A 27901-nucleotide genomic window follows, 5' to 3' on the forward strand; every position below is an offset into this window, starting at 1 on the left:
AGAGAGCTGGAGGTGTCCTGTGGTGCAACTCTTGAGGTGGATGTGAGGAGAAGCACAGCAGCTGTGCACTGCTCAGGGTGTGTTCCATAATTGCTGAGGTGTTGCTGCTCCCAGCACAGACCTGCTGTCAGTGGGGAAACTTGGTGGGATGGAAACTATTTGAGATACAGAGAGAAGAAAGAAGAAAGCACAGCTGACTGTGGCACTTCCCTGGAAATCTAGATGGGAGATTGTGAGTGCAGCCAAGAGGTCTGTAAAGGCTTGGGGTGGTGTGTACAGTCCTTTCCTGCTGCAGTCTGTCATTTGAGAATGTCTGAAATGCAGCTGCTTGCTCAGCCCCGAGGAGCTGCTGTCAGGTGGCAGCAGAGGCAGGAGGTGATTTAGAGATAAGTAGGAGAAGGACCAGCTTACTTCTGTCCAAGCCTGTGCTAGACAGACTAATTCCTGCCTAACCAGAGCTATGTGCAAAGGTACTTTGATGTGAGAGGGCCTTGCCTTTACTTGCTTCCTGTATCTCTTAGGTTTTGTAATTTCGGTGGATATTCACATGAATTTGTGTATAAGCAATCAGGAGGGCTGTTACTGATCTATATACAAATTTCATGTTTTGTTTCTGTTATAACAATAACATCTTCATTGTTTTAAGGCTGGCTGGCCAAACTTGTGAAGTGCTTTTTCTGGTAAACACTTGAAAATTCATCTAACAGAAGTGTCACAGATTTGTTTGGGATTTAATTTTTTTCTTTTATTAAATGGTGCAAAGCTGTAATAATCCAATGAAACATTGAACCAACCTGCATCATGTATTGTGTTTGATATGCCCAGTATTTGCTTAAGACCCAAGTATATTACTTGGCTGCAGAAGAAAATCTTTTTCCAAAAAATTTAAAAGAAGTAGTATGGACACACATGTTTCTCTTAAACTTGTGTTTAACTCTGTTGCTCTTAATGCTGCCAATTCCCAGTGGCCCAACCTATTTTCCTTTGAAACAGGCTTTGGATAGCATCTAATTCTAATTAAAGTTTATTAAAACTTTGCACTAATAGTAGACTAATTATAGGTAGTGTAAAAGTCTTGCTGATTTTCCTTTAATCAAAGTGTAATCTTGTCTACAGCTGTATTAAATTTAAGCTTAGATGTCAAACCTCTTGGAATGTCAAAGCTTATTACTTAACAGCAAACATGTTTTTTGTGGGAAGGCTGTGTTTGTACTGGGAGTGCAGTTTGAATGTTATGGGAACTTAATTTGAGGGCTCATCTGTTTCGGTGATACACTGTACAGATCTTTTTTCCATGGAGTAGATGGGACTGATTCCATGCTCAGTACCAGAGCAGTGCCACTATTATTAAGTGTCATCATTTTTAATGACAAGCTTGCTGAGCTTTCTTCCATGCTGTCTGGACTATAAATTTTGAAATAATTCTTTGAATGTTTTTGTTTTGAGCTTCTAGTGTATGTTCTTCTGTCAGTTGGGCTTTTGGTCTTTTGGTGAATGACTCATTTTCCTGGTTTGGTTTAGTTTTGGACCTTGTTTTCTGTTCTTCTAAGAGCATACATAATGAATTGTAGCAGAATTTAATATATTAAATGTCAAGAATACATTTCAACAAAGGGTGATCTTTGTACAGAAAAAGCCTAACTGTTCTCAGAACAGAGTTTTTTAAAAAATGCTGATTAGACACAGAAAAAATCTGCATGTTAATTCCGTTTCCTGCAGCATATGGCCAATTTCTAGCTAGATAATTTTTACCATTGATTAGGAAGTTCAATTTCTATATTTAATGGGAAAAGCCTTTGACAGCATTCTGGTTTTTATCTATGCTTGCTGATTCTGGGTAGAATTTCTGTAACTTGTGTAATTTCAGTATCATGAACACTGAAGTTGAGAAACCTAATTTTAAAATTTGACAAGGATGAGAATTGTAAATGTGGATGTTGAAGGGCAGAGGTAGCTTGTCTGGGAAGCTTTGGACTGTAAAGATGGAATTATTAATTTAGGCAACCCACAGAATATGTGGGTATAGTCCTATAATTAATAGAAAATTCAGTATTAAAAAAAAGTTGAACAACCAAATGTTCATAATATAAGCAGTGTTCAGCTGTAGCTTCTGCTCTGCTTTTTGTGGCGTTGGTTTTGCATTACCCAGCCCGGGCAGTGTGTTCTGTATCGTGGCCTTGCCCTCTAGTGGCTGCAACTTAGCTTGAAATAGTGAATGGAAAAGGCATTTTCGTGCTTAGGGAAGGGATTTGGAAAGCTTTTCATGGTGATTTAAATTGTTGAGGGAGGCTATTTCTTCTTAGACTGACAGTCTAGAACCTCTGATGCTAGAAAGACATTATTTTTGTATTTTGAAAATTTTTGTCTGTGTTCTAGAGGAAAGTATGGCACATTTAGTACAAAAAATTGTAAAGCTTGATAATGACCTTTCAGAGGTCTGGGTGAGCACTCCCTCAGGCTTTACAGCTGAAAGGGTGTGGGATTGCCAGCAGTACTTTGCAGTTCCCCTGCTCCTAATGCCCACTGTCAGATTGGTCATGGACACTGATGTGTTCTGGGTGCATTTCTGTTGACACAGAAATGAAGAGATTTGGGTTGTTGGTCCTTTTGAGTGTGTGTGTGCATTGTTTTTTCTTTTTAGCTTGTCTGAATAATCATATTCACGGGCGCAGGTGTTAGCAGTGTAGCATCCTTGATGACCCTGATGGAAAATAGCTAGAAAAAAAAGCCATCAAAATGCTTCTGTCTGTGTAGAAAGCTGCAACCTGGCAAGTTTTGCCATATTAGCAACCTGTCTAATCTGTAAATCCAATGTACCTTGCATGAGATTTTTGCCCTTGACTGAGATGTGTGAGTCACCAGGTTTGGTACCTCAGTTACCAGATCCTTGAACCCTTATCTGCCCTCTGCCCATCCCTCTGCTGGCCTGGTTCTGCCATGAACCTCTGAGGAGAAGGTTGCGCCTTGTTTTGAAGCCAGTAGGACACAGGTAAAGACATGAATGATGAATATTCTGTAAGATTGCCTATCAAAAATCAGCTCACATGTTCTCTCCCATTGCTGGCTGACCCATCTCCATATGTGGATTTCATAAGTTTAAAATAAATAATCTTTATTGTGTAATTGTTGGTCTCAAAGGAGCGCTGGAATAAATCAGCCTTTGTTCAGGAATACCAGTATTTAATTACTACTTGCTTTAAAAGTCCTGATCCAGGAATGCATTACAAATAAATACAGCCTCCTCCCAGGATATTTTTGCTCTCACTTTGTTGGAGGTAAGGTTTGGCTGTGCCTTGAGTACAAATATTAAACTCCCAATTGTCAGATTTCTCCTCTGTGCTGGAAAATGAATTTTCCATCTTTGGATGGAGCTGCACCTTTCTCTTTTGGTGTTTGGTTTCCAGTTAATTGCATTTGCTCTCTGCATGGAATGCTGAAATACAAAACACAGAATGAAAATAAATTAAATTTAGTTGTTTTTTTTTTTTTTTTTTTAAGGTTTGGTCTGCCCTTGATGCAGAGAAGTCTTTGGGAAAGCAAGGAGGAGCATATTGCTCTGGTGACCTGTTGTTTTCAGTATGAGGAGCTGTGTAGTGAACTCTCACTACACTCTATTTGGGCAATACTTGTGGTTTGGACCTCTTACAAAAATATCTTGTTTGACATGATTAAAACTGGTGTGGTGTCATTTGTACTGAGGCAGTTCCCTTCAGTTAGGACTTGTACTTTTGCATCTTTATTGGCTGCTTTGAATTGATATCACAGTAGCTTTAAGTTTATCCTCAGCATGGGCATTTTAGCTGTTGTTTAGCAATGTGCTGAACATTATTTTCCTTGTGACACTTGTGCTGTGTGAATTAAGAGTTCAGGAGCAGATGATGGCAGAAAGCAAGGCAGCATTGCTTTGTGCAAAGGAGAGGTGAATTAACTAGGCCTGCTGCAGATGTTTCTGTAAAAAAATAAAAATACTGTAGTGAAATTAGACAAGTCCTTTCAAATGGGATATGTCTCTTAATAAAAGGCAGGGAGGAACTTTCTTATATTTTTTAGGATATTTTGAGAGTTTTTCCATATATAGAGATAATACCAACCCCCTGCTGCATTGCATTTAGAGGTATCTGTGAAATCTGATATGTTTTTTTTTTCTTTATCTGAATGTGTGATCACAGGGAGTTTTCTCTGCCATAAACCAGCAGCAGTATGGAATTAATGATAGTAGGTAAACACAGTGCCTTGTGTGGAAGGAGGAGAAATGAGAAATAGTTTGAAATAGTTTCAGCAACTCCCTTTACTCTCTAAGAAGTTGTAAAGTCAGCATGTGAAAAGTGATTCTTCTGTGCCAGAGTAGAGGAGCTTTGATGTAATGATTAACTAATTCAGCAATTTAGCATGAGTAGCAAGACAATTAAGGATCTTTTGCAGTTCTGCACCTGCCTTGAAACATCGGGTTGTGCTGGGAGTTGGAGTTTCCTGATAAACGAAGGAGCTGCCTCATCACTTTCTGCTTTTGTATAAGTAGTTCTTCTCTTCTGGCAGAGTATCTGGTAATCTTGGCTTCTGTTGTGGTTTTTCTCCAATTTGCTTGCAAATGAAAATGTAATTGTTTGCTGATAGAAGTTCAGTAGTGCAATTTTCTTAAGGAAAACTTCCATTTCAATTCATTTTTTGCTAGTGATTTATCTACCTCGTTAGCTCGAGATTTTTAAAGAAGCAGAAACAATGGATGATGATGGTGTTGGATTTCTCATTCTAAGTATTTACTAATAGATGCTGGTTGTATTTCAAGATTGCTTTTTAAAAATCTGGTTTTCATTTGTTTTCTTCTTTTTCTGTAGTTTCTGGCTATTCTTCAATGTTTTGCCATAAAAACAATTCATTTGGTTTCTTTAGTAGGTGTTACAGAAATTGATTTTAGTTTTTGTTTATTCAAGGTTCTAATAAGGGTATTTAAAATCTAAAGACCAGGAGAGATTTATGCCTTATATCTGCTCTTAAATTAGGGCAGAGCTCTGTCCACACATGACATTCTTTGTCATACTTTTGCAGTAGTCAGAGACAAAACCATACTTTATTTTGGTCTTGCTCTTCATTAGGTTGGCCAAAGAATGTTAACTATCAAGTTTAACCATTTTTTGATTGTGAATTTAAGAATAAAAGTTTTTGTTTTCTGAGTAGTCTTAGTGTTCTTCACTAGTGCAGAATATTTATGGGTGGTTTTGCCTCCTAAAGATAAGAGTAAATTGCAATAATACATTACAAACCTTTTGAAACATGTATGAAACATGTATTTGAAAAGAAATTAAGATTGTGTATGAGAACCTGCTCTTTGCAGAGATTATTTATTTTATCTGGATACATGTGTTCTACAAATACAGTCTTTGGTAATTTGTACATGTTGAGAGCAAGTTAACTTTACTTACTGCAAAGTTTGAGTGTGCCATGTTGCCAAACTTGTAATTACATTTACTAGAGTAAATAATAGTGTTTAGCTTTCAGTCTAGTTTTGTAAGAAAGTATTCCTATGAGGGCATCAGGATTGATGAGTATTTCAGCAATATTTTACACTCAAAGTAATGAGCCTGAAGAAGCCTGGATTTCTGGGTAACAGCCTATTAGAGTGTTTTATTTCTTTATTTTAAAGCTGCATTAAGTTGCAGTATATTTCCATTATTGATTAATACAAAGAACACAGTAGCATTAAGTGAAACCTCAGGAGGTCACCTTGGCCATATGTTTTCCCTCAGGTCCATGTTTGATGTGATGATAGAAGTTGAGATAAATTATACAAAGTAATCACTGGTGTCACAGTGATACCTGATACGTGGCTGTACAAATGCCTTGTGTAACGAGAGGCTGAGCTTCTTTAATGAAATAAAGCAGGAAACTTCTTTGCAAGTACAATTTCCTTCTAGAAACCTGTTTTAATCTACTTTTTACTGGTTTTATGAGTACACTGCACAAATCAGTGTTTTAATGTGGAGTAGGAAAAGTTCTTTCAAAATCTCTGGGTGTTATGTAAGATATTGTCATCTATGACAGCAGTAAGACAAATAACTCTCTTCTTTATATTGTTTAGTGTTCTGATGAGTCAATTTGAGCATCTTGGGATGATGTGTGAGTAATCATTTCCTGGGAAGCTTTCTGTTGATTGTACTTTATTGTTAATGTATTTTAGTTTTGCAGTTAAAGCAATGATGTACCTTAAAATTCTCTCAGCATTTTCAGGATGGGATTAAAATAGTACTTGAGAATTTTCGTGTAGGCTAAAAATTCAGTTTCCTTGAGAATATTGTATGTAACTAGTACTGAGTTGGGTAGTTTTCTTGTGGGAAACTTTTGTGCTTTGTCTATATTCAGAATGGAATTGCATCTTTTCTGAAAGTGTTAATATCCTTCATCTCTTTTGTGATTCATTTACAAAAGTTTTCAAGCGTGCTGTATGTGAAGGGATAGACTTTTATTCTGCTGAGAAGAGAATAAATACAAAATTCTTCAAGTTATCCTGAAACCATGTAGCACTTTTAGCAGAAGTCTGATACTCAGGAATTTTGGTGAACTATTAGGACAAAAGTTAAGTAAGAGACATTCTAAAGAGTAGTAATTAGTAACTATGGTGACACTGTAGCAAGGCAGTTGGCTATATATAAACCAAATTACTGGTAAATTAGAACTCTTCCTCTACATCTCTTCTTTTTAAAAATAGCTTTTTGCATCAAAATTAGTGACACTGATGTGTAGAGAGGGATCTATTTTTATATGGTGGTGTCGCATTTTGTGGCTTGAAGTTTTTGGTGAGTATCTATCTTGTCATTCTTCTCCTTTTGACAGTGAATGCCTCTTTGGATTGTTGGAATAATCTAGGGATAGATCAGGACCCCAGTACATGAGCAACTTCTACCTTTTGCAGTCACTTCATTCCACACTTTGTGTTTCCTGCAGAAATTTTTATTTAGAAGAAGAATGAATAATTTGCATCATGCCTAGGATTGCTTCTGCTCACATCCTTCATCATAAATCTTCTACCAGAGTGTACTAACTACAGAATTTTGAGGAGGCCTTACAGCATAATAGGGAGTGTCCAGGACTTGTTCTTCTCTGACTTGGTGTTATACTACATTTTTCCATTATGGGATGTGATTGCTGGGAGGTGTTAATTTCACAGCTGTCAAGTTAGGCTTGAAATGTTTATTTCTAGAAAGTACTTTGTGTGTTACTTGAATGCTGGCAGTTCTGCTGAAGGAGAGTGAAGGTAAATAAGTTAGAAAGGGGAGCCATCCTTTGTGATAATGTTTCCATTCACATTGGTTGTGCACAGTCATAGTGCACAATCATAGAATAAAAGCTTTGTTTTCAGTTTAATCTGTTAGTTCAGTATTGGTATATATGATATATTTATCACCTTATATGAAGGATTCTTTCCCTGTCTAAACTGCTATTCCCATAACATGAATGGGTTTTTTCCCCAGATATTTTCTTGTTTTAGGTGTTTGGAGCATTGATAGTTCCTTTCAAAACTAAAGTAAATAAAAGCAATCTGGAGGTGAGTTAGTGATGTTCATACAGCTCTGCACTGACTGATGTTGAGGGATTCAGGAATTGTAATGCAGTTTGTTTCCTTACTTACTTACATTTTCACAGAATCACATAATGGTTAGATTGGAAGGGACCCCAGTGGGTAATGTGGTCCAGACCCCTGATCAGGCAGGGTCACCTGAGAGGATGCAGCACAGGATTGTGTCCAGATGGTTCTGAATATCTCCAGTGAGGGACACTCCACAGCCTCTCTGGGCAACCAGTTCCAGTGTGCAGAACTGCAGAGTAAAGAAGTTCTTCCTCATATTCAGGTGGAACTTGCTGGGCATCAGTTTCTGCCCACGGCCTCATGTCCCATTGCTTGGTAGCACAGATGAGAGCCCAGCTCTATCCTCTGACACCTCCCAGCCAGTACTCACAGGTTCTCAAGGTGCTCCCAGCTCCCTCAGCCTGTCCTCATGAGAGACATGCTGCATCCCTTCATCATCTTCATCACCTCTGCTGGGCCTGCTCCAGGGGCTTCATGTCTCTCTGGACTGAGGAACCCACAATTGCATTTTTGTATTTCATGAAAGCAAGGATGATGTAGGTCATGGTTTCCTTAATTTTCTTAATTCAGCTTGAGACAGTTGTCTCCTAATACAGAGAACTTTAGATTTGGACACAAGCAGTAGGGATTTTTTTCTCCTCTGTTTCATATACATGCACAGATTTTGAATTGTGAGCATGGGTTTTTGCTTTTGTCTTAAACTAGAGAACTTGGGTTGTGATACATTTTGAGGTCCTACACTGAAACTTTTAGCCATCTTCCGTCATTCTCTTAAGTATGAATTACTTGGAAAGATACAACAATACTGCTTGAGAATTATATTTGATAAAAATAGCTCAAACCATTTAAATAGCATATTTTTAAGATTCATGTAGCTAGTTGTAAAACTAATTAGAAAGAATTGTTTAATATTTTTAGTAGCCTTTCTGTTAATAAAGACCACTTTCTAATACAAATCAAAAATCATTGTAAAATAAGTGTCTGATATCCTCTTTCTGAATTTTTGGATGTAAAGTAGATTATCTGTAACTACTTGAAGACTAGTATAGAGCTATTGACTAATAGTAACCCTGAGTCCTGAGCTTTTCACCTTCAGATGAGTAAGCTGAATTGCAACTACTAGCAAATGTGTGGTTTGAATAATAATTTAGAAAGTAAATGTTGTGCTTAAATGGGCACAACACATAGGAGGTGGCATTAAGTCTGCGAACATGCTTTTTAGTGCCTTTTTTTGTTAATGATTTTAATATGCCAGAATTGAAAGTTCTGATAGGTGTATCTGTAAAAGTCAGCAGTTAAAATAAGCATTGCAAAGTCATACGTCAAAAAAAGTCTGTGCTGAAATGTTCACGGGTACAACTTGAACATTTTGCTTTGTTCTCTTGAGAAAGGTGACATTTTGCACTGAGGAAGGAGTAGAGCAGCTCAGGGCTGTAGTCAAACATGTTTTATGCCCAGTTAATTGTGGGTGTCTCTCAGTGCTGGGCATTGCCTTCCTGCCTGCCTGAGGTGATTCCTTTTCCTCCCCACAAATGCATCCATCTTCCCTTCCCTGTCATAGTCCCCATGCCCTTTTTGGGCAAAGTCTGCTGACCACTCACACAAAAGCTAAGCTGAGTGACAGGACCTATAGTGAACTTCAAAGCACTTGAACAAGCAGGACATGGCAAGGAACACAGGGATTAATATTTTATAGCACCTCAAATAATGTGTCTGCAAAGGCCAAGCTGTGTTTATACCCAGGCTCAGTTATGCTGGCACAAAGCTGCTTTTACTGGCACAGTTTACTTTGCTTGACAACAGGTATGAGTAACCAGCAGGGTTGTCCTGGCAGTACAGACAACAAAACTTCAAGGTGTAAACAGACAAAGGAACAACTTGGTTAGCAAAGGAACATATTCCCTGCTGCCCTTTCCCCTCTACCCCTTTGAACTGGCAAGTTTGGAGGGATAGCATTGGATTCCTGGGAATAGCTGAAGATTTTAACCTTTTTGCATACATTAGGCTTACACTTTGAGTTAAAAACACAGTGACTTTTTTTTGCCCCATGCTATATCAAAGAATGTCGATTTTTTATCTTTTTTTTTTCTTTTATTACTCATAGAAAAAGTGGTAAAGTTTATTATTTTTTAGAAAAGTTACTGAAAACTACTAGCAAGTTCTGCTTCACTTGAGAAACCCAATAGTTTTGGTCCCTGAAAAGCCAACTGCCACTCCTTCACTCTGTTCAATCTGACTGGAAAATCCCTTTCTTCACAGCTGGTTGCTTTTAGTTTCATAGTGGGTGCTTGCCTGGGGTAGTTAGAATCATTTTAAAAAGGAGTTTTCATAATAACTCAAAAGTTACTGCACTAGTTTTGTTTCTGGGTTGAAGGAGCTGGGGTTTAGTAAGCAAAGAGCTATTAGATCTATGTGTTTAAGAAATGGAAAACTAAATAGAAAAGCAATTTTGCTTGATGTACCCCACCCTGTGAATTACTCTTGCTTATGGAGACAAATACTTCTACTTCCTTGATAGACGGGTGGAGTTAGGCAAGTGAGAGGAAAGGAATTTGGGATCTGTCTAAGCAGACCAGAATGAGAAACTCAAATCAATTGGATCTGGAGGTAATTTAGCATTTGAACTTCTCTATCTTGCAGCCAAAGGGCTGACCTGGAATTCAGTATGGTTTGCACTGTGTAATCTGCTAGCAGAGTGCTGCTCCCAAAATGAGAAAATTCTCAGTGTGAAGACTTCAAATAAGATTATTTTTATCTTGTAACAATATGAAAGAAAAAAATTTCTAGCCACAGTGTGGCAAATGTTGGCCATGTGGGTTTGACCATGGTATATATTTTGTTTTAAAGTCTCTGGCTTTGCACAGTTGACTTGTGCACAGTGTATTTTGTTTCCTGGTAGAATTCTCAGCATGCAATGAGTAAATGAACTCAGCTACATTACTGCTTAGTGAAGTATCACTCCAGGGCAAGTATTCCAATTTCTAGATCCCTATTTACTTCCTGCTTTTGGGTATTAGCTTTAGTACTCAGGGGGTGCATTTATAATGCCTGCATTAATTGTTCAATGATTATTTAGTGTGAGCCAGGGAAGAATTTTTCATCATTAACTGCAGCATTTTATGGTTTAACTGCTCTGGCTAATAGCCCTGCTGCCCCTTTGTGGTGGTAACCATAGCAAAAATGAAACTGCCAACTCCTTATGGGTTATAGTTCATAATTGGACAAAATCATGTAAATCTTTCTGGTTCAAGCTAAAGCCACAAAGGTATAACACGACCCTGAAGCTCATGGAAGTTGTGTGTACTTCTTTCACAGAGGAAATAAGAGGTGAGAAAAAGAATGGTAAACTAGGAGATTCTGAAATTTGGCTTCTTTTTCTACATTCAGTTTTTTGGCAGTGGAAATTTATTTAATACATAAAGTATATTACTTTTTGACTTTGTGTAAAAGGCAATAGCCTACAATGTGGTACTTACTTAATTATTAATTCAGCTTTGGAAAGAGACTGAAATAGGTTTAATTATATGTAGTGGTTTCTTCCTCTTCCTGCATTTTGTGATGTAGAAGTTGTTCTTCTTCACATACTGAATCTCACATCTCTGTGGACAAACTTCCTCAGTTTTCCAGCAATTCTCCTCACTGTAGTTGTCAGAATAATTGCCCTAAGCTGCAGTTTCAAGCTGGGTTGGATGGAGTAGCAGTAATGTGCTATTAAAGTGGCAAATGATGGCTGTACATAGTAATAGCAAATATAGAAATATGAAAAAGCTGGTCAGTTGTTTCTTCCTGTAGTTCTACTGTAATTAAATCCAGATAATCAAATCACTGAAGAAGTGTGCTACTTTCAAGATTTTGTATACATCTCTGAGCCCATATTTTGTCTTCTCTGAGACAGAAATGTCTCATCCAGTATCAAGCCTCTATATGGTTTGGGAAAGAAAACACATCATGGCTTTCTCACTTGTCAGGCTAATTAAGGAGCTCTCTTCAGCCTGCCTCCTGGAAGAAGCTGCAATAGTGATCATTAAACAGAATGAGTTTGTTATTGTTAGTTGGTTTTATTGCTTTGAAGAAAACAGTTAACCTACATTTCATAAGTTAGGTTAAAATCAGTCCTCCTGGAGCATAGCAATTTGCAACTTCCTAATATCAGTTAGAATTAACATATTTTATGTACTTAGCTTTGATGTATTATGGTTTGGGATCACTACAGAAGAACCTTCTGTTTCGTTAATCTGAAAATACTAGCAATTTGTTATAGGGGAAAAATCATAGTGATATCTAACTGCATGAAAATAAAACATGAACTGATTTAGCAGGTTATTGATGCTCTTCTGAATCATTGACCTAGAAGGAGGAATGTGATTTTAATGCACCATAGGTCAGAGCAGAGCAGGTGCCTTTGTTTCATTTGCAAAACTGAAGAGTAATTTGAAATACGATAAATACTACGTTTGTGAAATAAATACATAATTCCTTGAAAACAGGGAAACAAAAATCTGTAGCTTTTTGAGACTTCCATAATGTAGTTTCTAAGGAAGGTGGACTGTACTTGGAGAAGTTTGTGTGTACTGATGAACTGCAAGTTTTATTTGAGAATAAAATCTTCAAAAATTTTGTGGAAGCAGGCTGGTAAGGTGTCTGCGGTTAATTGGTCTTATTAATGGCTTGTAGGTGGGAAGGCATATAAAGGATAAATTACTAAAGAAGAAGGAGAGACTAGGAGAGACTTTTGGTTGAGATGTTATGATAATGGAAAGTAAGTTTCTTGAATACTTTGTGTGTTACCTTGTATTTTTTATGAAAGGAGGGGAAACCAGCACTCACACAATTATACAGCTATCCCTTGAATTAAGGATGTGGTCATGCTTTAACAGTCCTCAAAAGCTGAGTTGTTCTGAATGTGCATTAGCTGCCATCTCTGCTCTGCATTGGACTTGTTAATATGAGGTACAAAAGGACTGGGACTTCACTCTGGAGAGTGAATTATAAAAGCAAGTGTAATTAGGCCAGTATATGCTGCCATTTTTTCTGTCAGCTTAAGCACCTCCTTGTTTACCTTGCTCGAAACTGGTTTGCAGTGACTGAACGAGTGCCTGAGCCAGTCCAGGTGGGGAGGTGGTGGCACAGCTCGGCAGTGAGAGCTGGGAAGGGCAGGAGGCATCGCTGCTCTGTGAGCTGGCACTGCTGCCTGAGTGTGCTGGGAGCAGGGAGGAGAGGCGGTGCTGGGCTCCCAGAAGGTGCTGTGCCACACAGCTGCTCTCTAAAAGGTGTTGGTTTGGGAATCTGAGGACCCACTGTGCTTACTGCATAATGAAATAGTACATAAAAACCAGTGTGCTGCCACAAGTATTTGTTAATGTATAGACACATTCGTTTCAGGGCTTGCACTTGATTTTATTTCCTGAAGATAGCTTTAGTAATTATGCAAAAGGGATGGAGAGATTGACCTTTGAGAGACATCATTTGGACTAGTGAAAACCAGCATGGAAGTAACTTTGGAATTTGCTACCTGAAAGGTAGCAGTGAAAGCTCAGTGGGTTCCTGAGGAATGGCTACCTTTAAGATAACTAAATCCTTTATAGCAAGATTTGAAGGCACTGTGTTTTCCCTTCCTCAGACATCAGCTACTAACACGTGGCTGGTATTGCTTCTTCTAGATACAGGAAGAAGCATATTTACAGACAGGATGGAAAGACTTGCACAGCATCACTTTTCTAAAATTTATGTAATACAATTCAGTAGTATGCACTTAAGTGGACATAAGTTACATAATATTAAATGCTATGTGTATTTTCTGTAGACATTTGTTTATAAATGTCCTTTTGCCGTTTGAATGTTGTCTCTGCTGATGTTTTACAAGTTTTGTATGGCTGATGATCTGTTGCACTTCTTTTCCTGTGGTCACTGTCCTGTGTTTCCTTGTGCTATTTTGTTTGAGTCCCATTTCCAGATTGTGCAAAAATGTGCAAGGGGCAGTGATTAATCAAAACCTTGGGAGGGATAAAAGGCAGATATGCACAGAGAAGAAAAGGGTGGGGAAGAGCAAATAAGCAGAAGCATGTTTGTTTCTCCTTGCCTGTGACTCACTTTTTCATAACAGAAGAATTTTCAAATGAAGAAGAAAGCTAATTGAAAACAAAGAGGAAGCAAGAAATAATTACCTCTGCACTGAGCCATCAGAGAGTTCAGTACTTTCAGCCTATTAAATTAACAAGCAAATTATTTTGAGTGGCTTTAAAGCATATAACTTATAAAAGCTGTATGATACACTAGTGTGTTAATAGATGGTATTTAATACTATGGGAGAGTATTATTTAGAGTGGGTTTGATTATTAATATAGTGAATACAGTCAGAATTTCTTGATCTATCCACAATTTATGTTTACCTTCATCTTTATCAGCTTATGACAGATTACTGTTTTGTTTTCCTTCAACTGAAGATGTAAGGCGTATCTGTTGGGGGAAGGGAAGTCTTTCACATACTGCTTTTCATTCTTTTCACATACTGCATTTCATTTCTAACACCTACATGAGCTTTCTGTGCTGGCCTTCCCCTTGATTAGTGAGTCCAGAGACACAGTGGAGCTCCAGCTCTGTGCTTAGGGCCACTGGGTTATGCCATGTAAGTTCCATCTCATAAGTTCCATCTCTGTCATTTTCCAATACAAGATCTAAGGAGCCCTGGTGCTCTACTCTCACTCCATTCAAAACCCATCTTTCCCCTTCACTGTGGTTTTGAGCTATGTATCAGGGGGTTTTTTTGAGGCCTGCAATAATAGAGGCAGTTAAAAACATGGAAAATTTTGTAGGGAATGCTACAAAAAAGGAAAGGTCAATTGGTTTTATAAGAAAAAGATGGAAATACATTCATTTCTCTGAACACATCTTTTTCCCCGATCTTATGCCTGCTTTGGGACTTGATGAGATTCTTTGAGTGCAGGAAGCCAGTGATTTCTACCATTCCAGCAGGTTCCTGCGGCAGCTATTGTTATCTTGGAGTAGTGAGATTGACTCATTCCAGTAGTTACACCTGGCTGTCAGTAACATTCTGGTCCCCTCTTTTGTGCTGTCACTGCTCAGTCACAGCCAGTCACTCTGGTTTTCTGCTGGGTGATTCATTTGTAACCTCTTTTCAGATGCAGAAGTTTAGGCTACAAGTCTTGCATCATAAAAGCAGTTTCAGATTCAATAAGTTTCTATTAACATTTAATTAATTCTGAAGTTGGGTGATTACAAAAGTACTTGAAATCTTGAAATTTATTTAATGATGTGAACTAGTACTGCTAGTAAAAGCATCCAGTTGGTTTTCTTTAAGTTTCACCATGGTGTTTCATTGCAATTCCTGAGTTCTCTTTTGCCAGAGGTTTTCCTTCAGTAGCCTTCCTTGCAGCAGGATTGTCATGCAATACTGTTACCTTGAATGTATGAGCAGTTAGAAGTTTTGTGTTGGACAACTCAAAAATATGAATTGTTGTATGTGTGTGGCAAAAGGTGTTGCTGCTGATGATGTGTGATCCTCTATTGCAGGCAGTAGTTCAGGCACACTTTGTAGCAATTATTTGCATAGTGTATGTGCTAGAATTCAGTCATATGTGAACTCAAAATGAAATACAAATACTTCTTGAAAATGGGAAGGTTTTACATCCTGATGAGGGTGTTTAGAGTTTTATACATTTGTTTTCTTCTAGAAATAAATTTTATATAAATAAAATTTTACTTGTGCTTGTATTTCTTGTCTTACTTTTCCCAAATATCTTATTGTTGTTTTTGTTTGTTTGTTTACAGTTCTATCTTCAAGACACTAAAAGTAGTAATGGTACCTTTATTAATAGTCAGAGACTGAGTAGAGGATCTGAGGAAAGCCCACCATGTGAAATTATGTCAGGTGACATCATCCAGTTTGGTGTAGATGTGACGGAGAACACGCGGAAAGGTAAGGGTATGGATCATTTTTTGGTTTCTTTTCAAGTATATTTATTTGGAACATCTTACCACAATCCAGTCTTGAAAACTAAATGGCATTCCCATTGTAAGAAAACAATCTTGTTTGGTTTTTTGGTACTTTGTCCCTCCTTTGTGCTGGCAGTGAGCCCTGGTGCCATGTGGTACCTGATCAAGAAACATGTCTGCTGAAAATACAGCTCTATTTCTGCCCTCACACCCCCAGATGGACTTTACTGGGTTGTTTCCATGGCCTACTTTCTTCCTTACTGGATGCAGGGGAAGTGTAGGTCTGGAAAAGGAGGCTCAGCTGGGGCTATGTGTTCATCTGTTGCCTCACATAAATTGACCTACAGCAATTTTAAAAGTGCAACACAAGCATATGTGTGTAATGCTGTATTGGGCTTTTTGTATTTGGATTTTATTATTATAATTGTAATTACCTTTCTTTCAAGCCCTTTGAACCTTAAGGTTTCAGCTAATAGTGTGGCAGAAGTGTGAACCTGAATTTCTTGATCAGTGTAGGTTTGAAACAGGCTAACAATTCTTTTCAGGGTACCCACTGTTTCCTTCTGGTTCAGCCACTGATTTTGATTTCTGCAGGTACTTTAAAATGAGAACAGAAACAAGTTGCTAGCTGACAAACAAGATGATGGCATTTTTGTTTGGTTTGTTTTTCTTGCCGTCTTCTTCCCAGTATGCATGCTCAGGAGATCTTGTATTATGGCAGTAGCTCTATCTGTGTTAATTAAAATGAAGCCTCTATATCTTTTCTTTTGAAATTACATTGTATGTCAGAACCATTTCTTTATCTTTCTGGAGACTGGTCTGTATGGGGATTGTCAGACTATAATCAGTTTTGTCAAGACTTTTTAAAGTTCCCCAATGTGTCTGCTGCTTTCTGTAAGCATTGAACTTCTGACCATGTTCTGCAGAATCCTACCTACTCAGTAGCACACAGATTTGGCATTAAAGGTCACCCCTTTATTGCTTTTCTGAACAAGACCTTCATAGAGCTTATCCTTAAAGAGAAGTGTATTAGAGAAGAATGAAAGAATAATATTAAATTGGAAAGCTGGTGATAAAGTTTTTAAAAACAAGCAAATAAACAAAATGTCCATCAAAGCAACCCTCACCCCCCAAAGCCCAACAAACCAAACCATAGTGCAACAGGAGAATTTCTTAAAGTACCTTAAGTGAGCAAAACATAGAGATGGCACCTGCTCTGTTACTCATGAATTTTGTCTTTAGCCAGATGGGGTTGTAATTCTCAGATCTGAAGTATCAGAGGAAGGTTAATGAATGTGTTTAAAGAAAACATTATTAAGGAATGGTGGTGGTGGTATTTTGTCATCAGGAGCTTTTGGAGCTGTAGGATTTTTGAGTGATTCATTATAGTGAAGGTCTTAGCACATTGTTTTACTGTTCTCAAAAATGATGTTGCAAAGGTTCAACTCCAGGGTGCCTGGCTGAAATTGGTGGGAGTTATTGGAAGTGTTTCCATGTGAAGTGATTGTAAACATTTATGAATACTAGCAATACGCATGGAAGAGATCAAGATATACACTGCATCTAATGAACGTGGAACTATTAATTTGATGAGATGCTGTCCTTGTTAAGAGGAGCTGAATTTCTTCAAGTTATTCAGACTAAAACAATTTTTATTATAAGATTTAGTTGGAAGAGAAATTGGACTTGACTTGCTTTTATCAGCACATTGCAGTTAGTTCATGGAAATACTTGCACAAAGTTCATAGTAAGCAAATTCTTGCCATGAATTTTTGCCAGTAGTAGTTATTTGCTGTGGTTTTGTGTTAGTTTTACAAAGCACAATACATTACACAAATGCTGGTGACCTGGCATTTGTGTAATGAGTGATCAGATTATGCAGCCTTCCTTGTCCTTTTCTCTGGCTTTGAACTTGGAAGCTGTGCTCGTGTTACTCATGAATGTGTTGAGCTCTCTAATGAGGCAGAGGATACAAGTTTGGTTTCTTCCCTCTCTGCTCCCCCAAGCAGAGAATGAAGATTGTATCATCACAGGGTGTTTACCTGTGAATATGGTTGGAACGCATATAAACATGGGTTTTTCACTAGTTGGTTTCAGTAGGCTTAGATGTTACTGTTACTCTAATCTAGTCATGAAACAGACAGGAAAGTAGTTTTTAAATTGGTGATTCCCTTTAAAAGCACTTTGCACTCTGGTATTTACATAATGCCTTACTTGCCCAAGACACGTCAGCAATCTGCTGTGTGTAATTATAAGGTAATGACAGGACAGAACGAGTGTACTTGCCCATGTAAATTCTGAATTCTGTCAGCGTTGCTAGAATACATTTATTTTATTGTTCAGGCTGTGTTTTAGTAAGTAATTTCCTTGCAAATGTGATCTGGAGTTGGTTCATTAAAATAGTGGCATGTTCAGTATGTGATTTTTCAGGTTATCAAGTATGAGAACCAATTCCTCTGTTTCCTGCTGCTGAGCCAAACCTCAGTAACAGGTCCTGGAGAAGTGTTTGCATCCCTCCTGCTTCCTTATTTGTCCACTCGCTGTATTACTGACAAGCACAGGGGCCTCACCATTTCCCTCTCCTTAATACAGCTGTAACCTGTGCTTTTTCTCTGTGTTAGTGTGGTTTATATTCTTTTAGCACTTTTTAAATTTCCCACTTGTGCCAGAGCATTCCGAGCTAATGGGTGATACTTTGCTGCACAGCAAGCAGCAGCAGCATTGCAAAGCAAGGTCATATAATTCGAACATGATTTAGTTCAAATGCAATTTATGCGCATTTTTCTAGTCAGGTTTGGACTCTCATACATGTGTTCTGTCATAGGATGTTTGAGGGAGGTAATGTAAGTGGGGAGCCCAGCAGCAGTGTGGGCTGCCGGGCAGTGCATAACCCCCGAGGGGTGTGGGGGGCTCCTCGGGGCTGGGTACCACATTAACAAGTGAAAATAGAAACAAAAGCATCTTTGGGGAATTGTCTCTCTAGGAAACAAAAACTGAGACAAACAGAAATGGTTTCTGTGTTCCCGTTGTGCTGTAGTGCAGCAGAACCTGTCAGGGTTTAGGACGGGTCTCAGGGGTTTTGGAGCTGTCAAATGTGGGTCAGCTGCGTGTTTTGAAGGGGACCAAGAAGTTTGTGACTGAAGTGTGGAACAGCAAATGGAGCAGGAGCAGGGTTTTAATCCGTGGAGAGAGCTGTGGATGGGGGGGGGGGGGGGGCGGGCAGTTCGATGCTGTGAGGGGAGCCGTGGCTGAGGGGCGGCAGTTTGATGCTCTGGACGGAGCCGTGGCTGCGGGTCGGCAGTTCCATGCTCTGGAGGGAGCCGTGGCTGTGGCGGGAGCCGTGGCTGTGGAGCCACAGTTCGAAGCTCTGGAGGGAGCCGTGGCTGTGGAGCCACAGTTCCATGCTCTGGAGGGAGCTGTGGCTGTGGAGCCGCGGTTCCCGCTCCGGAGGCCGCGCGGGGCGGGGCGGAGCCGGCGGCCGCGGTGGCCGGCGCTGGGGCGCCCCCTGGCGGCGGCGCTGCGCAATGCCGGCTGTGCCGGGGCCGGGCGGGAGCGGCGGCCCCGCGGAGCGCCCCGAGGTGAGTGGGATGGAGAGGGGGGTGAGCCGCGGGGACATGGCGTGCCTCGGCTCCGTTGGGACACCAGCGTTGCTTTACTGCCTTTTCTTGTTAATTCCTCACGAGAAATACTGTAGACCTGAATTTAAACCGTTGCTGTTCTTCTGTGCAGTCAGTACTGTATTCGTGTTTTCTGTGTTGCTTTCTCCTTATTTTTCCAATTGCAATGAACTGATAGCTTAAGGTCAGACTGCAGAGTTTGGTTATTGTTTCATTTCTTACTATTTTAATTTTATAAGTTTGTCAAAATGCTTGGTACCTTTACCCAGTCACTGTCTATTTGAGACCTTTTGCTAGAAGTCTGTTATATCTTCATTTGACACAAATAAAGCTCCTGCAGATTTTAGGAGATTTTTTTCGGTCTAGCTGTTGACAGAAAAACTTCAGAATTATATAATCTTACAGCAGACCTACCTGATATGTGACCCGAAGGTAAAGCTGTCTGTTGCCATTTAATGTCAGGTATCCTAATGTTTTCTTATTAAAATCACTGATTTTCTCTAAAAGAAAGAATTCTGCATTGTGAAAGCTTTATATTACAGGGTACAGCTAATATTGCTAATGTATTTTTAAAATGTTTTTTGCAAACTGGATTTATTTCAATTTATAAATCAAGACCCCAAACCCTGCAGTTTAATCTGTTCTGCCCTGGCATGTAAATTTAATACTTTACCAGGTCAGCTTGAAAAAAACAAGATGCTCTAGCCAGGAGAATATGTCTCCAAAGCATCAGCTAAATAAAGGTTAAAACCAACTTGTCTTGGTTGGATCATTTCTCCTCTATATTTAGATTCTATTGAGGTAGCTTCCTTAAAGACCTGTCTCATTTCCCTGGAGTATTACCAGTGTCCTAAAACGCCCATTGCCCTTTTTTTTTCCACAGCCAGATTAACTGTTTTGCTGATATTAATAACAGAGGAAGGAGAGCAGCTATTTGTTTTGTATGTTAGTGGGTGCTGGAGGTACAGTGGTTCATGATAGGTGACCACACACTCATTTGTATCTCACCTGTGGTAGTGTTTTGGGAACAATGTACAGCTGTCTTTCCATGTATCTGGAAATAATTTTTGCTTTCCAATTAATAGAACCATACAGGGAAAAGAAGTCAACCAGGACACACACATAATTTGACTGTTTGCAAAGGCACTGAAAATCATATCAGTAATATTTTTCAAAACATTGTGTAGAAGGTTTGATTATGATGTAAAAATCAAATATTGCAGTTCTTCCTCTTATTTCTTAGGATCTTTCTCGAGTTAAACAAATCTTGAATTTAGTCTTCAAGGAGCAAGTTTACCTCTTCAGAAATGAAAGGCCACTTGGCTGGGGCTATGCAGTAGATGTGCACTGCAAGCACCCCAAAATAGAAATGTATTGTCTTGAATGTTGCTGCTTACAGTGTTCAAAAGGATGTAGTTCTCAGTGGTTCCTGCACACTTCTCTGATTTCATTTTCCATCCTTTTTTGTAAATAATAATTGCTTGGCAAATTCCACATTTTGAAGTGTCAGTGACACAAATTGGACATATTACCTTCTAAGTCTCTGGATATGCTTGTCAGAATCTTGTCCAAAAGGCAGCTCATTATTTTGTTTATACCTCTGCATTCCTGTTACCTGCTGCAGGTAAGATCCATTCTGCTTCACTCATTTATGATCAAAACATTCACTTTTTTAACTTTGTACAGTAAAGACAAGTTCAGGTATTGCAGCACGTGGAAGAGTTGGAAGTGGAACTGTTCCACAGCCAGGACTGAGTACGCAGCATGACCTCTTCAGGTTTATAATGATGAAGTTTCCTGTGTCCAGAGGAGGTTTGAGAAGGCAGAGCCAGGCACAGACCCAGGCACTGGTGCTTGAAGGTGTTCATGCCTCCTCCTCTTGGCCTCCCTCAGGGTTTCTTTAGACAGTTTGCTTGGTCACTGTAACATGAAGCACTGAACTTGAAATGAAGTAGTAATGGATCATGATGACTTAGTGTTTGTTTCTTTTCAGTGACCCATGGATGTATAGTCTCCACAATCAAACTGTTCCTTCCAGATGGAATGGAAGCTCGATTGCGATCAGAGTAAGGATATGGATTCACATCTACCAAAGTTCAGCTGCTGTGTGATGAGGACTTGATGGATATTATGTTTAAAGTCATCATGGGAGCAGTTGGTTTGCCTGTAATCCTGCAAAGCGAGTAACTGAGTGCATGGTTCTTTTGCAGCCATTATGAGGAAAAAAAATTCGTTTCCTTGTTGGTTTTAGTAATTAAGACAACCGTGAAGAATAAAGAAGAAGAAAAAATTATTATGTAGTTGGGCTTTTCTGACTGTGGTTTACTCTACTGAAATTGGTATTAGAAACAGAAGAATATAGAGAAAAGTAAAGCAAATAAGCAAATTTTCCTGCCCTCTTTCTTTATTAGTGATTATTCTTTTGCCTCTTCTAGATGCACATAAACTTGACTAAAGTGAAGCTAACGGAAACTCAGATGAATATTGGCAGCATTTTCTGTCTATATGCCCATTTTTGAGAAATCTTCCAAGAGTAGTAGAAACCAAAAACTATAAAATTTTGTGTGCTCTGAGTGCTAATCACAAATGGCATAATTTTAGTCATCTTTCATTATCGACAATTTTGTAGGGTTTATTGCTTATTTAAATATCCTTTTATCATTAGTATCCAGAAGTAGTTGTGTGAAGCTTTAGGGTATCTTTGCTTGCTTGTGGGAAGATCAGTAAAAGTAAATTGCTATAGAAGATTTTCCATATAATTTCATGTTCAAATAAGAAATAGTAAAAATGTATGTTGTTATATTTTTAGTTCTGATGAAAATGTCCAAGTACAACATTTATGTATTTTGTGACCAATTTTTTTATTTTTCAGTGTTATCCATGCACCATTGCCAAGTCCTGTTGACAAGGTAATTCAGTAATTTCCTCGTTTATGCCTTATTCACACACATGCTATTTTCAGATTTGTTATCAAGATGAACAAATAGTGAAATCTGTCCAGTAACATTTTGATGTTTTCCACTGACTCTTTTTACCTAGTTTAATATTTTTAGTGACATTTAAGGTAGAGAATTAATGCAGTTATTGCAGTGTATATTTGAAGGTAAGTTGACTTTTTACATTGTGGCACCTGAAATATGGCTTTGGGACAAAACCATTGCTGTTAAGATGGTTCATTTCCAGGTACAGGTTGACAGACTAATAGGTGTTGCATAATTTAATACTTGATGTTCTGTGAGACCCAAGAGTAGCTTGTGATTTGGTGTTTGGATGAGGTCTGTTTTCTTTATATAATATTTTTTTTATGGAGGAGAAGCTGTGCTGCACAGTCTGGAAAGCACTGTTGTGTTCCCAAGGAAGACTGAGACCAAACCTCTCTACCTCTCCTGTAAAGCCAGAGTTGCTCACTGTAGAGTCATGGAGTCAGTATTGTAAAGTGTAATTCTTAAACTCAGCTTTGGTAATGTGGGGGACTTGCAGAAAAGCTGCTAATGGATATTCCCTTGAGAAAAGTGACCAGGAGTTGATTATTTCTCTATCCTCTAAAAAGAAGGATTAACTTAAATAGGTTCTAATCAGAGTTGTATACATGAAGAACAAAATATCAAGCAGCTGTGGAAACTTAGTTATGAAACCAGCAGCCTGAGGAGTTTATAGACTGTGTTTAAATTCAGATTTCTAAGCAATACTTGTGGCTTGAATCCAGGGCAAGGGTAGAAATCCTGAGGAGGGACTGCAGGTATAACTGTGGGAAAACAGTTAAAAATTATTTCAATGTAGGAAGCCTGCAAGAATTAGTAAATCATTAGATTGGCTGAAATAAACCCATAGAACAACCTCTCACTTCTCTCCAAGTGAAGAACAGTTTGTTATTACTCAAAGATAATACAGGTACTCCTTAATTCTGAAATAGATGCTTAGAAAGGGAGACAATGATGATAGCTTGTAGGTCAGCAGGAAGTGTGCAGCCATAATATGTGTGGTGACATCAAGTTGGAAGCCCACAATTTGTGTTTGCCAATGAGTTGAATGGCTTCACCTTTGTGCCCCTTGTTTCTTTATTGTCAGTTCAGTCTCAACTGTACCAAAAGCTTTAAACTCATTAGTGTCTTGGTGGTTCAAAAACGTTTGTAGAAACACAGTGGGACCTAAGTCCTGAGTTGGGAAGTTCTGTGATTAAAAAAAGCATAAATAATAACAGAACAAGAAATGAAGCAAGATGCTATTATTAGATCATGTGATGTATATCTTTGTGACTAGATTTAAGTGAATTTCACATTACTTCTGTTTAATGAAAAATCCAAAACCGTTCTAATTCTTACTTGTCTTCTTTTTCAGGTTGCTGCTAACACTCCCAGTATGTATTCTCAGGAATTGTTTCAGCTTTCACAGTATCTACAAGTAAGTTTTCTTTTAAGGGCACTTAGTTTGGCTGAATGTTTTGGTTCAAAACAAAATCTTATCCTGTGGCTTGTATCTATTGGAAACTCCCAAGGAAGGGACAGTGCTGGCAGCTCTTCCTCACTGGCATCACCAGCCTTTCTGTGCCTGCTTCTGTGTCAGTTTAATAGGTGTGCTTTTCCCAAGATGTCACAGCACAAAAGAGTTAGACTGCAAAATGGTAGCATGTTAAACTGTGTGCTGATATATAAAAGTAAACTCTTTAGAAAGGATGATAAAAATCAGCTTTCTGGGAAAAAATGAAGACTTTTTTGCTGATAAATTCTTTCCAGGTTTAACTGTGTATAAGTTCTACTGATTTATTTTGCCTGGTTTATTTGGTAATGGCAATTTTTATTTGTTCACATCAAGGCTTTTGAGATAGATACTATCTTTATATGTATTTGCTGACATAGCAGGAAGGAGCTCATGCAGATGCTCTTTCTTTGGAAGCCAAATACATATTCACTCACCAATCTGTTCTCTCTCCATATCCTGGAGTTAACGAAGATGCTCTTCTGTCTTCCTGTCATAAACCAAAAATCAAATAGAAATAGTAGTTCTTGCTTGGCATTTCTCTTTTGTGACCTCATTTGAGGATGAACAGCTCATTGCATGGAATCTGCCAAGCTGTCCTTTGGTGTCTGCAGTTTTGTTATTGAAATTATTGAGGAGATGGAGTATCTTTAAGTCTTGGGAAGAATAACTGTGTCCTCAGCGTGTGCAGCATAGCATGAAAAATGAATGGTTTAGGAACCTGAGGTTATAGGATAGCATTTTCTAATTAAACTATCCAAATCAATTTGTGGATGGATTTAATGGAATGGGTTTATGGTTTTGAACAAGTTGACAGTGTTTGCTACTCACATTTTTTGTTGTATTTTGGGATTTTTTCTGTTGTTTCTGATTTCCTGGGTTGTTCTAGCTGAGCTGAGTGGTGCCCTGCTCTCTTCACAGGAAGCCTTACATCGGGAACAAATGTTGGAACAGAAGCTGGCAACCCTTCAGCGACTACTTGCTGTCACACAAGAGGCTTCAGATACCAGTTGGCAGGTATCTGCAGGATCCTTTCCTTATGGACTCAACTGTGCACTGCCATATAAATTTTAGCTGTTAATGCAGGGGAAAAAACAGCAGAAATAATAAAAACTTTATGGTGATTCTCTAAAACTGTGCAAAATGCGTTTAATAAATTTAGTGGTTGTGTACTTTTGAAATAGCTATTAGCAGTAAGTACTCCAACAAAATTCAGATCTTTAAAGCAGAACTCTACTGGCACTACATTAAGCATGGGATAATTCTAAGGTGATACTTCTTTTCTTTTAGGCTTTAATAGATGAAGACAGGCTGCTATCAAGACTAGAAGTTATGGGAAATCAATTACAAGCTTGTTCAAAGGTAAGTAGTTCACTTGAAGTCAGATATTAGGAATGCTGAAAGGCAGCTTTTTTCAAGTGTTTTGGAAATAGCTAGTTGTAGGAAAGCATTTGGAACATAAGCTTTCCAAAATAAGTCTATGCAGTCTTTGATAATCTGAGTAGCACAAAAACTGCACGTCTGCTCTGTATTTCAAGACATTTCAAGAAGTGGCTGTTGTTTTCATTGCCCATATCCTGTCTGATATTCAGAGTTACAAGTATGTGCTACCCTGATTATTGTTTAGGCCACTTATGTCTGCCTTGGATTTTAATTTTTTTTTCTATTTCCTCTCAACTATCTACATTATAAAACTTTTTCTGCAGGTCCTGTTTCAGGTCTTTCCTCTGGGACCTGGTTTGTCCAGTTCTATGTCTCCTAGGCTTGACATTGTCTTAGCAGTGCCCCCAAAAAGTGCCATAATTCTACTGGGATCAAAACTGACCACTGAATGTGTGCTGTCAAAAAATCACTTACTTATACCCTGTCACATCAGCAATCTTTGATCGCTGATTTGAACATAACATTTTCTCATCTATCAGAAGTTGCTAAACCTTTTTTAATAGAACAGGCTTTATCACAGTCTAACTTATTTAATGAGCAAAACACTAATTATTCTATTCTTGAATTATTTTCTATGTGCAGAATCAAACAGAAGACAGTATACGAAAAGAGCTTATAGCATTACAGGAAGACAAACACAACTATGAGACAACAGCCAAAGAGTCCCTGAGGCGGGTCCTTCAGGAGAAAATTGAAGTGGTCAGAAAATTATCTGAAGTGGAGGTACTGAAGTTTCATGCCTGTTCTTCTGGAAGTGCTGAAATAGTTGTAACTACTCCTATTTAGATCCCCGCTTTGTTGCTGTGCTATGTCAGTGTCTGTTGTATTCTGCACTTGCAGGATATTAAGTAATAGTGCTTATTTCTCCTGTTGGACAGGGCTAAGATTGTTAAACCATTAATGAGAAACTATTCTTTCAGCTCTTCCTTTTTCTCCCTGCTTTCAAAATTCATGATGCTGTTTTACGGAAGTTAGTGTGTGCAGGACATACACAGGGAAAATTACATACATGCATTAAAAAAATGCTGTAAGACCTTGCTTAAACTGCAGCATTTATGGAAATATACAGTTAACCACTTGTACAAAGTGTGCTTTAAAAGGAGCTTTTACAATGAGCTTTTACAGTCAAAGTGTAGACACTCTTTTGATGTAAGATTTTATATAATAGCTCACATTATTCTCTTTTCCTTTATCATTATTTGCTATATTCCCTTGGTCAAGAAGTCTCATAAGACAAGTTGGCATCCTGTGCATATATAGTGCTTGGAAAAAATAGATCACCTGCAGTGTTTGGTAGTTTATTGTCTGCAGTGTTTGGTAGTTTATTTTCTGTCTTTGTTATTATTTATTGCATAATTATTCTGTCTTGCAGCGGAGTTTAAGTAACACAGAAGATGAATGTACACACCTGAAAGAGATGAATGAGCGGACTCAGGAAGAATTAAGGGAATTAGCTAATAAGTACAATGGAGCTGTAAATGAAATTAAAGATCTTTCTGACAAGCTAAAGGTAATGACAGAGTTTCATCTGACTTAGGATAGAATAAATGTGATAAATGGAACAAATAAATACAGTTTAATTTCTAATGCAACTAACAAAAAAGTTAAACTTGTTAAACAGTTAGCAATAGTGTCAATATCTAAGTCTAATAATGAAGTAAATTAATATTTAAGGTCCTTTATGCTGGAGAACAAAATAATCACTTTATGATAAAGCCTGTTGTCCAAGAGTCTCCAGTCCAGTTAAGTAGGAGTTGTGGAGGAGGAAGGTAATGTTGTTATCTTTGGAGACCTGAGGCAGTTGGTGCATTTATATTGGCTAAATACTGGAATTGGAACCCAGGTTTCTAGTTCAGTACCTCAGAGAAATTTTTCTTTCCAAATTAAAGGATTCAATTGCTGCTCCTAAGGCAGCTGGTTTCCCAGTAATGGGTTGATCACTGATGGTGATGAGTGTACCCAGAAGGATCGAACCTGAAATTTATTACCTTGTTTTGAGAGAGGAGACAGTTTAAAACTTATATTCTTGAGATTCAGCAAGGAAAGAGATGTGGCTTGCAATCAAGGTGGTCTGTGCAGTGTACATTCAGTTCAGAAGGGTTCTTGGGTTGTGATTGAATTGAAATGCTGGAGACTTTGGGCATTTCTTAGTTCTAAGGCCCTTTACTCTGGCTGTTAAATTTATGTTCCTCAGTCAAAAAGTTGCTTCAGATATTTTGAGATTTTCTCAGTCTACCTGTAGTGAAATTTGTATAAAGGTAGTAGATTTGAATTTTTTTTTCATTTTTTAAAACTGATTAGCTAAGAAAGTCACTTAGGTACATTTAGTTGCATAAAAATTAAGATCTATTCTTCCACATGTTAATTTTGATTTTTTGGCGGATTTAAAAAATCTTTTGGAGCAGGTAGCAGAAGGAAGACAAGAAGAAATCCAACAAAAAGGACTGGCTGAGAAAAAGGAATTGCAGCATAAAATAGATGAAATGGAAGAAAGAGAGCAAGAGCTTCAAGCAAAAATAGAAGCTTTGCAGGCTGATAACGACTTCACCAATGAGCGGCTGACTGCTTTACAAGGTTAGTCAATAGCGGGGAAAGAACTTTGATTGTTTGTTTTTCTTTTAATCTGTGAAATACCTTTTTCTTGGACTTCTGTTTACAGTACGGTTAGAGCACCTGCAAGAGAAAACTCTTAAAGAACACAACAGCTTAGGTAGGTGTGATCAGTTTCTTGTTACAAGCTGGTTTCCGCGTTCGCTATTCCGTTACCTTTGTTATGATAATCTCGCAGTCTCGGTGTCTGGCAGAAGAATTCCGATTCCCAGTTTCCCCA

The 27901-nt window shown here is 38.3% G+C and overlaps 1 protein-coding gene across 36 annotated transcripts in view; it reads left to right on the forward strand.

Annotated features, from left to right (window-relative positions):
• Positions 1 to 27901, forward strand: part of SLMAP (sarcolemma associated protein) — a 90425-nt gene that overhangs the window by 16013 nt on the left and 46511 nt on the right. For 13 of the 36 annotated variants that reach the window (XM_063164718.1, XM_063164707.1, XM_063164720.1 and 10 more), the window contains exons 2-11: positions 15371 to 15524; positions 21146 to 21218; positions 22025 to 22061; positions 23491 to 23553; positions 24550 to 24645; positions 24919 to 24990; positions 25654 to 25794; positions 26444 to 26581; positions 27477 to 27645; positions 27731 to 27781. In XM_063164718.1, coding sequence (XP_063020788.1) covers positions 15371 to 15524; positions 21146 to 21218; positions 22025 to 22061; positions 23491 to 23553; positions 24550 to 24645; positions 24919 to 24990; positions 25654 to 25794; positions 26444 to 26581; positions 27477 to 27645; positions 27731 to 27781 — 994 coding nt within the window. The remainder of the gene's footprint in view (positions 1 to 15370; positions 15525 to 21145; positions 21219 to 22024; positions 22062 to 23490; positions 23554 to 24549; positions 24646 to 24918; positions 24991 to 25653; positions 25795 to 26443; positions 26582 to 27476; positions 27646 to 27730; positions 27782 to 27901) is intronic. The other 23 variants (XM_063164721.1, XM_063164731.1, XM_063164729.1 and 20 more) reach the window with 3 other exon arrangements.

The sequence above is a fragment of the Melospiza melodia genome, chromosome 10 (genome assembly GCF_035770615.1).
Source record: "Melospiza melodia melodia isolate bMelMel2 chromosome 10, bMelMel2.pri, whole genome shotgun sequence".
Taxonomy (NCBI): Eukaryota; Metazoa; Chordata; class Aves; order Passeriformes; family Passerellidae; genus Melospiza; species Melospiza melodia.